General features: G+C 34.6%; 1 protein-coding gene across 7 annotated transcripts; it reads left to right on the plus strand.

Moving 5' to 3' along the window:
* The first annotated feature begins 240 nt into the window (after positions 1-240).
* On the plus strand, positions 241-10690 carry LOC111021408 (cyanogenic beta-glucosidase-like). 7 transcript variants are annotated; one of them, XR_015791424.1, is made up of 16 exons: positions 242-392; positions 621-730; positions 841-910; positions 1016-1074; positions 1982-2057; positions 2356-2433; positions 2549-2636; positions 3296-3551; positions 4040-4155; positions 4274-4494; positions 5295-5326; positions 5466-5571; positions 5664-5766; positions 6656-7170; positions 7262-7323; positions 7530-7869. XR_015791424.1 is itself a non-coding variant. In XM_088125049.1 (14 exons), the coding sequence occupies exons 1-14, from the start codon at positions 320-322 to the stop codon at positions 7555-7557; spliced, it is 1416 nt and encodes a 471-aa protein (XP_087981175.1). In that variant the 5' UTR covers positions 242-319; the 3' UTR covers positions 7558-7869. The 7 variants fall into 7 exon arrangements, 2 of the variants coding, with proteins under 2 accessions (XP_087981175.1, XP_087981174.1); XR_015791423.1 differs by having other exon boundaries at positions 6656-6810; positions 6902-7323; XR_015791421.1 differs by lacking the exons at positions 6656-7170; positions 7262-7323; positions 7530-7869 and adding exons at positions 8100-8340; positions 8566-8705 and having other exon boundaries at positions 241-392.
* Positions 10691-10923: the final 233 nt, after the last annotated feature.

Here is a 10923-nt window from a genome sequence, read left to right on the forward strand (position 1 = left end):
TTATATTATATTCTAAAATAATAATTGTAAAAATTTTAACATTTTATGTTAATAAATTAATTAACAATATTTTATATTGAACTAAATATTTAGTTGGTATCCCACAATGGTATACAAATATATTACAAAACATCTTTAACATTTTTTTAAATTGAGATTCAATGTTAAAATCTGCTACTCAATACAAATATGAAAACATAGAATACAACTCTACTTTAATACGTCTGTTTTCAGATCATTAATCAAAGGCACCCTTCTAAAAAAATTATAATCAACAAAGACATGTTACAGAATATCACAAAACAATTACCACTGGCGGATGAAGGTGTATGGCTTGTGGCCGAATAGGTATATCTCCTTCCTCGGTTCGAATCCCACGTCAGTTGCAATTGGTAAGCTAGCTAGTTTATCTCTGCAGTATAATATAATAATGGTTGAGATTTGAAGTCCAATAACGCACGTTGGCCCTGAGGTAGTTCCTTCCTTCTTATCTATCTCTATATAATGCCAGCTTGGGAGTGCAAGTTTGAGTACCCAAACAAAACCCCAAATTGTGATGGCTTCCAAATATTGTAATGTTGTCTTCTTTTTTAGCTTGGTGCTTCTTCTTGTCTTTGTAGTTGCAGAGGCAGAGGCTGCCCCCAACACACCAAGCAAATCGATTAACACTATCAAGCGAAAAAGCTTCCCGAAAGGCTTCGTTTTTGGTCCAGCATCTTCGTCTTATCAGGTGGGGAAAAGTCCATAATGTTCGTTTTATAAACCCAAATTCGAAACAAAGTAAAGATCAGTGAATGAACTTTGGCTTTGGCTTTGACATTGTTTTGTTGTTTTTTAAAGTATGAAGGTGCTGCTTTTGAGCAAGGGAAAGGACCAAATATTTGGGATAACTATACTCATCAATACCCAGGTCTCTAAATTCTCTCTCTCTCTATTGTGTTTGAATAATTATGCTATAATGGTCGTGGTAGATGAAAAAATAAAAAGTAATCCGATTTTATTTGTTAAATTGTAGAGAGAATTGTCGATCGCAGTAACGGAGATATAGCCGTTGATTCATACCACCGCTACAAGGTGAGTGCGATATTATTGATAAATCATAAGAGGATGAAGCATTTAATTAATTTGTAGATTGGATTAAAAAATATGTCTCAATTATGACTTAGTTAATCCAGAGGTAGTTAAAGAATTTATGTTATACTAAAAACAATGTTTGGTGTCATGTTTATTTTAAAGATTGGAATAATAAATGATGCCTTTGGATGTTGCATACAATAATGAGATAATAATAATATTAGTGAGAATTAATTATAGATTTTATAAGTTATTGAACTAGTTTGAGTCGGTTTTAAATTTCAAATTTGCCTTTCTATTTTATCTCATTTTCATTTTATTTATTCTCTCCAAATTTTTTCTGTAAAATTTTTTTAATCTCTCTCTAAATTTTTAGTTCCCATCTATTTTCTAAGTTTATTTCTCTTTCTAACATTTTTTTTTCTCTCTAACTTTTCTCTCTTTCAAACTTTGATTAAATTATCTCTTTAAACTTTAAATACTAATCATTGAAAACCACTTGAAAAAGTGTGTAACTAAGCCTTGAAATAACTATATAAAAATAACTTTCATAGAATTCAATTATCATTTAAATTTCTTTCGCTAAAATCACTTATTACATAAAATCATTTTCAAATAAGCCCTTGAGTTACTGAATTAAGGATTCTGGTGAATCCATGATACTAGTATATAGTATATTATCAGGCTTGACGCAAGTACTTTTGTTATTTTTGCAATTATTTTTACGGGCCAATATGATTTGCTAATTTTGCACCTAGCCCAAAATATTGTTCTTTTTTTAAATATAGCATAAATATAGGAGTAAGAATTTGAATCTTCAATTTTAAAACAAGAGGCAGATGTTCTAATCATCCAGCTAAGTTCAATTTCTTTGAGAAATTTTGATTAGTTTTTCGTTTAAATGTAGGAAGACGTTGCGATTATGAACCAAACAGGCTTTGATGCTTACAGATTCTCAATCTCATGGGCTAGAATTTTGCCAAGTAAGAAATTAAATAGTCACAATATATATTTGATAATTATGAGTTTTCGTCTCTTTTAATACAACAAATCTAAGGTAGGAAAATTTGAACCTGTGATCTTAAAAGGGACGAGTAGATATAATTTACTTTTGCGATTATTGACATGATGTTTTTTTTTTTTTCTAACCACTAATATACGCCTTGAAACTGGAAAGAAACATATTTTTAAAAACCAAACTTTATGTTAACAATCATAATCTACTACTTTATTTTAATTTTCCAACATTTTATAATATACTTTTTGTTCTTATTAATGCAGAGGGAAGTCTTAGTGGTGGTGTAAACAAAGAAGGAATTGAGTACTACAACAACCTCATCAATGAGTTGCTTGCAAATGGTTGGTATTATTCTAACATTTAGATTCATTTTATTCATTAATTGGTAATTAAATATGTCATATGGGTAATTATGATTATATATTATCAATCAAACCTTGTGATTTGGATTTGTAGGCATCCAACCCTACGTGACACTTTTCCATTGGGATGTTCCCCAAGCCTTACAAGATCGATATCAAGGTTTCATGGATCGTCAAATTATGTAAGTAAATTAGGCCCCGTTTGATAGCACGGTTTCGTTTGAGACATTTAAATAAAATAGTGTAAAAAATAAATATGTAAAATAAGTGATTTACTATTATTTAGGAATTCTCGTCTATTTTTACAACTATAGTTGTTATTATTGTCGCGATGTATATAAAATTCACTTCTTAAACTGTTCTTCTATTCTTACTTAAAATAAAGTAAAACAAAAACCGATTTTCTTAAATTGTTCTATTTGAAAATAGTCCATGAAGATATCAAAATTGAATTAATATTAAGTTTGTAATAACTATTGTCTTTAGTTTTTCATGCTTTAAAAAAGAACCGGATGCTTATTAATAATTTATTTGTTTGCGGATCAACTCTTTAAACTACTTAAAAATTAATCTAAAATTTTAGCAAAATTTAAAAATAAATAGTTCTATAAATATGTTTTTAATATTAAATATTTGTCTTATTTTTAAAAGGTGTCAAAGAAAAAATAAATTGCCCATAGACAATATATATATATATATATATATATATATATATATATATATATTTTTTTTTTTTTTTTTTTTTGAAGAAACAAACACTTGTCAGAAGATTTACTATAAATTTCCACACAAAAAAAAAATGTTTGCAACAAAATGAAATAATTGTAAATTTCAATTACAGAAATGATTTTCGAGACTATGCTGACCTTTGCTTCAAGGAGTTTGGAGATAGAGTCAAACGTTGGATCACTTTGAACGAACAAAGCACCATCACCATACAGGGTTACGTAATAGGAACACATGCCCCAGGCAGATGTTCAAAATGGATGAATCGTAATTGTACTGGTGGGGATTCTGGAACTGAACCATATATTGTCGGTCACAACTTAAATCTTGCTCACGCTAATGCGGTCCATGTTTACAAGACCAAATACCAGGTTTAAATCTCTCTCTAACTAATAACTAGAACAACTTATATTTGTTGAATGTTAGGCTAATGAATTAATATCTTTATTTAATATATTTCTACCTTTCCCTCCACAAATGATCAACGATATCGGATCTTGTTAAACATGAATTTTGTGTCTAATATTAGAATTCTAAACTTGTAATTTAACTACCCACCTAGAGATTTTGGAAATCTTTTTTCCAGAATCAATGACGTGTGTGTTACGGTAGAATTAAATTTACTTAAACTATCAGTTTAAGCTTTTAAATTCATTTATAGTTTAATAAGGTTTAATAGTCCTTGTAATTAGGATTCGTTGCTTGGGTTGAACAACACTGTGACTAGCATGGGGTTCGAACCCAAAACCTTGCTTCGATGCTATATTTATCATCAATATTAACCACAAAATCTAATTAGACTAAATTTATTTCTTTCATCAATTTTCAACCAACCAATGTTATAATATTGGATTTGCAGAAAGCACAAAAAGGTGAGATTGGCATCACACTAGGGACCACTTGGTTTGTCCCATATTCAAATACTCGGGAAGACAGAGAAGCTGCAAGTCGAATTCTTGATTTCAATTATGGTTGGTAAGTGAATTATTTAATTCACATGTCAAAATTTATGACTAATTACTACATTAAAATTTCAAAAACTTTATATTAATTAAATTAGTCAAATCTGAACATAATTCAACTAAAATGATAGGTTCGTGCATCCACTCGTGTATGGAGATTATCCACTCGTTATGAGAACCCGCGTAGAGGATAGATTGCCCAAATTCACAAAGGAAGAAAGCATTTTGATCACAGGATCGTACGATTTTCTTGGTATCAACTACTACACAGCTACTTATGCAATAGACACTTCCAATTCTACCCCATCTACTCCACCCAACTACCTGACTGATATGGCTGTAAATATTACAAGTAAGCACTTAAATTAGTCATTCTTTTCTTTAATGTCCCAAAAGTACTATTTTCTAACCATTTAAGTTTTAATTTGAGTCCTCGTATTTTAAGATTTTTCAATATCATTCTCGTGGGTGGAGGTTAAGATTGGGTTTTCTTTTTTAAATGTCGGAGAGGGGATTCAAACTCACGACCTCTTGATTTGAGACATATGTCAATTACCACTGAGCTATGCTCGTTTTGACGAAGTTAAAATTGGTTGATGATGATAAGTTGTTTATATGGTATGATACTATAGATTTAGGGAAAGAGATAGGTCACTTAAAAGAGGAAAAAAAATTCTAATTCTTCCAAAATTCTAAAAAGTTTGTAGAAATTTCTAACTTCTTGTCTAAGTTTTTATCAAGTACCGTACTTGCAAAGCTTATCATCGGCCAATTTGATTGAAACTTTTTAAACTACTCAACTGAAAAATTCAGTTAAATATGGGAGACTAAAGCAAAAATAATAATAATAATAAATTGATGTTTGATTATTTGGTCGTAACGTAGTATTGAAATTTTTTTAATATAACTGAAAATTGTAGTGGCAAAGGTTTTGGACCTCATAGTATCAGCTACCATGAGATCTTGGATTCAATCAATCCCACGTGGTATCGATTCCAGAAAATTTAAAAATAATAATATAATAGAAAAGATCTTTTTACAAAAGTAATTTAATGACACCCAAGCATACTTTTATCCATACAAATAAGTACTAGTTTTCATATTATCTCTAATTAGATGTACTTTGTATAATTTTTTTTTGGGATTATGCAGGTGAACGTGACGGTGTCCCGATTGGTCCAAGGGTAATCAAATTTTGACAATATAATATAATATGTATTTCTCAATTATATATTTGATTATTTTTGTTTGGTCATGCCTTTTAAAATCTAAATTAAATAATTGATGCCATCGAACAATGTTCTAATTACAATATGGTTTCAGGTGAACGAATCATCTTGGCTTGCAGTTTATCCACAAGGATTGAAAGAAATATTGTTATACACAAAAAACAACTATAAAAATCCAAATATCTATATCACAGAAAATGGTATTCAAATATAATCTCCTTTTTATATCAAGAAAAGAAAATGTGACTATAATTAATTGCCATATTTATTAATTAAATTGTACATTTTGCAGGATACCTCGACTTTGATAGTCCTCAAGTTGATAAACTAATTAACGATACGGATAGAGTCAATTACTTTAAAGATCATCTTCATTATCTTCACAAATCAATCGAGTAAGTTACTAAACAAAAGATCCTCTTCTATAGACATCTAATTTTATCATAAAGTCTTCAGAAATGATTTTACATATGATAGTTTGTGGGGTAAACAAAATTTTATATATCAAGATTGTTAACGTAACTTCAGCAAGGAAGTTGAAGCCACACACCACGTCATAGTCAAAACAAGAATATCTATTATTGTGCATTTTTGTTACAATATTTTTGTTAAAGTTTAGATTCTTTTTCTTCTAAACTTAGGATATACTTTTGTATAAATAGAGCCTTTGAGTGCCATCATAATAGAGTGAAATATAAACATCATACCTTCTGTGTGAAACTTCCTCTTGTGAAATTCTAACTTGGTATAAGAGCTGTAATGGCCAACGCCTCCTCCAACACCTCTACCCACCCCACCTTTAGCAGCCCACCACTCAATCAATTGCTTAACCAAATCACCACAATAAAGCTAGATAGAACCAATTACTTGTTGTGGAAAAACCTAGCCTTACCCATATTACGAAGTTACAAACTAGAGATACACCTCTCCGGCGAGCACCCATGCCCGCCTATGTTTGTGCAACAGTCGATTGGTAATATGGAAACAAGCCAAACGAACATATCTGCACCATCGAGTTCCTCTATAGCAACAGAAGCAGCCGTCAATCCACTATATGAGTCATGGGTAACTACCGACCAGTTACTTCTTGGTTGGTTGTACAACTCTATGACTCCAGAAGTTGCAACACAGGTGATGGGGTACGAAAATGCTTGTGATTTATGGGCTGCCATACAAGAACTCTTTGGAGTACAGTCTCAGGCGGAAGATGATTATCTCCGTCAGGTATTTCAACAAACTCGAAAAGGTTCTCTTAAAATGACTGATTTTTTGCATGTTATGAAGTCTCATGCAGACAATTTGGGTCAAGCTGGAAGCCTCGTACCCACTCGATCTTTGATTTCTCAAGTTCTGCTGGGATTAGATGAAGAGTATAATCCTGTGGTAGCAACGATCCAAGGAAAACGAGGCATTTCGTGGCCTGAAATTCAAGCCGAATTGTTGGTATTTGAGAAGATGTTAGAACTTCAGAATTCTCATAAAAATACAGTATCTTTTAACAACTCCTGTTTCTGTGAATATGGCTAATAGTAGCAGAAGTGTAAGTGGTGGAAACCAACGTCAAAATCAAAACTCTCGGCCACCATTCAACAACAATCGGGGGGGTGGTCGAAATCGAGGTAGAGGACGGTGGAACAACAACAATAGTCGGCAAATTTGTCAGGTGTGTGGTAAACATGGACATTCAGCACTAACGTGCTACCATCCATTTGATAAGGAGTACAGGAACAATACACAAAGCCAGGGTAAAAACTTCAATGGCGACTCTAACCAGGGGGTTAACAACAACTCTGGACAAGGTACATCTTATGCCTTCACAGCAACCCAAAATAACAATCCTTTTTTGGCCAATCCAGAAATAGTGATAGACCCGAATTGGTATGTGGATAGTGGTGCTTCAAATCATGTCACCGCCGACTACAATAGTATGGTTCAACCTACTGAATATGGAGGTATGGAAAGAGTTACAGTAGGTAATGGCGATAAATTAAAAATATCTCATGTTGGCAAATCCTGTTTAGTTTCTGACGGTGGGTTGATCATGCTTGAAAATGTGTTGTGCGTACCTAACATAGCTAAAAATCTAGTTAGCGTATCTAAACTCGCTAAAGACAATAACGTATACCTTGAATTTCATGCTGATTCTTGTCTTGTAAAGGATATACGTTCGGGCAAGGTGGTGCTGAAAGGGGCTCTTAAGGATGGACTTTACCGCCTCAATACTGTTGTAGTAGTCATTGGGAGTACTTCGATTCCAGTTGACTGTGGCTTGGAGTTGGCTGCTAATAAAACTATTTGTTCTGTGTCTCTTCCCAAATCATCCAGTAGTATAAATGTTGTGGTGTCCAAGGACGTTTGGCATCGTCGACTTGGACATCCGTCTTCTCAAGTTTTTAGAAGTTTAATTAAACGTTGTAATCTGCCCTTGAAAGTTCATGATAATGTCAACTTTTGTGAAGCATGCAAATATGGTAAATCTCATGGTCTGCCTTTCCCTCTATCTAGTTCACAAGCTACTGCTCCATTCATGTTAGTGCATACTGATCTATGGGGACCTGCACCTGTTATGTCATCTGATGGGTATAGATACTATGTTCATTTTCTTGATGACTATAGCCGATTTGTATGGATTTATCCTTTGAAGTTAAAGAGTGACGCACTTTCAGCATTTAATCATTTTACTACTATGATCAAGACTCAATTTGGCAGCCATATTAAAATGTTACAGTCTGACAATGGAGGAGAATATAAACGTGTCCATCAGTTATGCCATCAGTTGGGGATACAATCCAGATTTTCGTGCCCGTACACTTCTGCGCAAAATGGTCGAGCTGAGCGTAAACATCGTCATATTGTTGAGACCGGTCTCACTTTGCTCGCTCAAGCTTCCATGCCTCTAAGTTTTTGGTGGGAGGCCTTCCTGACATCAACCTTATTAATCAATGGTCTTCCTTCCCCTCTGCTTAATGGTAAGTCTCCAATGGAGTTATTGATACAACGAAGTCTTAACGTCTCCGAGTTGAGAATATTTGGGTGTGCATGCTATCCCTTTTTACGCCCTTACCATACTCATAAGTTTCAATTTCGAACTAACAAGTGTGTTTATCTTGGTCCAAGTCCAGCTCATAAGAGTCATAAATGTCTCAGCTCATCAGGAAGAGTCTTCATCTCACGACATGTTCAATTCAATGTAGATGATTATCCATTTGCTTCTGGATTTGGCCTTCAACAATCCACTGTGTCTGACAATGCTTTATCTCATTCCACCGCTGCTCCAAACCTACACACGTGGTTCGGTAGCCTGCCTACTCTTGAACCTGCTACTCACCCACCATCCAACACCCCTCACCCATGCCCACCAAATTTGCCTATCACCCATAACTCTCAGCCTCCTAGATCCCAGGCCCCAACAACCTCTCCAACCTCACCTCCTCAATCACGACCTAATAATCTAGAATTCCCCATAAACAGTCCCCTAAGCCATGAACCTTTACCAATTGACACATCTTCTATTTCTAGCTCATCCCACCAGCTCCCTAGTATGATTTCAGCTGACTAACATGCGTTCTCCACCCCCTCCAATCCACCATCTTTCCCTCTATCTCCACTACCCACACCTGAAGCATCTGACCTAAATATACCAACCTCGTCCCCTTTACCTTCTCTCTCTATTCCTGCACCGGAAACTACCTCAGCGGTTAAAAGCTCTATCGCACCTCAGCCTCCCCCACCATTTCAGTCTATCCACCCTATGATTACAAGAGGGAAAGCTGGAATATTCAAGCCCAAGGTGCTCCTATCCTCCACTCCCACTGATTGGTCGGTAACAGAACCCACAACTGTTAAGGTTGCTCTTGCTACTCCTATCTGGAAATCAACGATGGATTTGGCTCTTATGCAAAATCAGACTTGGACCCTCGTCCCTCCTACTGGTTCAGTCAATGTAGTTGGGTGTAAATGGGTTTTCCGCATCAAACGCAATTTTGATGGCTCGATTCAACGCCACAAGGCACGGTTGGTGGCCAAAGGCTTTCATCAAAGTCCCGGTATTGACTTTTTTGAAACCTTCAGTCCTGTGGTCAAAGCCTCCACTATCCGAGTTGTTCTGTCATTAGCTGTATCTCGAGGCTGGAAACTACGACAACTTGACTTCAACAATGCCTTTCTCAACGGCAAGTTAGATGAAGATGTCTATATGTCTCAACCTCCAGGATATGTCGATCCCAGATATCCGAATTATATCTGCAAACTACATAAAGCACTTTATGGCCTCAAACAAGCTCCTCGAGCTTGGAATGTCACTCTTAAATCTGCCTTGCTTTCTTGGGGCTTCACCAATAGTAGATCAGGCACATCCTTGTTCATATATCACCGCGGTCCATCCATCATCCTCCTTCTGGTCTATGTCGATGATGTCATTGTCACTGGAAATAATGTTGCTCTCATAGACAGTCTTGTTGCCACACTAGATAAAACGTTTGCGTTGAAAGATCTTGGCTTGCTCAGTTATTTTCTTGGCCTCCAGGTCACTCATCTCCCTTCCGGAGTTCTTTTAACTCAGGCAAAATACATAGATGACGTGTTGCGTCGCCTGGATATGGAGGACTTAAAGCCAGCCCCCTCCCCCACTGTATTGGGCAAACACTTGTCAATTTCTGATGGAGAGCCCATGAGTGATCCCTTTCTATACAGAAGCACTCTTGGTGCCCTTCACTTCAATTTTATGAAAATATCGATAAAATCAAACAAACATTTCACACTTTTTAAAATAAGTTTATTAAAATTATGTCTATATTAGTGATATTATGTTGATATTTTTTTATATTTTATCAAATTTTTTTGTGATAATGTGAAAATGTCGATTCACCCGAACAATATCCATACCCACAAACAAAAATTTACTTAACAGGCAGGCGGTAAGTTTTACCCTATTATAGTTTGGTCGCAAAATTTTAATGATTTTCTGTTTTTCAAAAATATTACAGGGCTGGTGTAAGGGTAAAAGGGTATTTTGCATGGTCATTATTGGACAACTTTGAATGGGGAAGTGGATTTACAGTGCGCTTTGGTCTCACATACATTGATTACAAGAACCAGTTGAAGAGAATTCCAAAAAGCTCACTAAAATGGTTCCAAGATTTCCTCAAGAAATGATGATGTTCCACCAACCAGTTCATGTTATATATTTTGCTGTACTATTAATATGTGTTATGTATTATTGTAACCTTGTTGCTCTACTATTATGTTACATGTTTCCTCTCGATGTTTTCTCTTAGTTGTTCAATAAAATAAATTTGATCTTGCTTTTTCTTTTTTTCATTCATGACGAAGATATGTACATTAATAATTGTTAGATAGAATTTAAAGATTACATACGGCCTCCAGCTATAGCAATCAAATTTAGAAATCAATTAAAAAGATCACACCGTTGATAGTCTATCCAGTGCTTTAATCCGTGTCGAAAACATAGACTTCATTCTTCTTTCGTCGAGAGGAATAAGATGGAAATAAAATAATTTTAAAACATAATCATGTAACCACCCATAATTTGA

This window comes from Momordica charantia, assembly GCF_013281855.1.
Source record: "Momordica charantia cultivar OHB3-1 chromosome 6 unlocalized genomic scaffold, Mcharantia_2.0 BLBB01000006.1, whole genome shotgun sequence".
Lineage (NCBI taxonomy): Eukaryota > Viridiplantae > Streptophyta > Magnoliopsida > Cucurbitales > Cucurbitaceae > Momordica > Momordica charantia.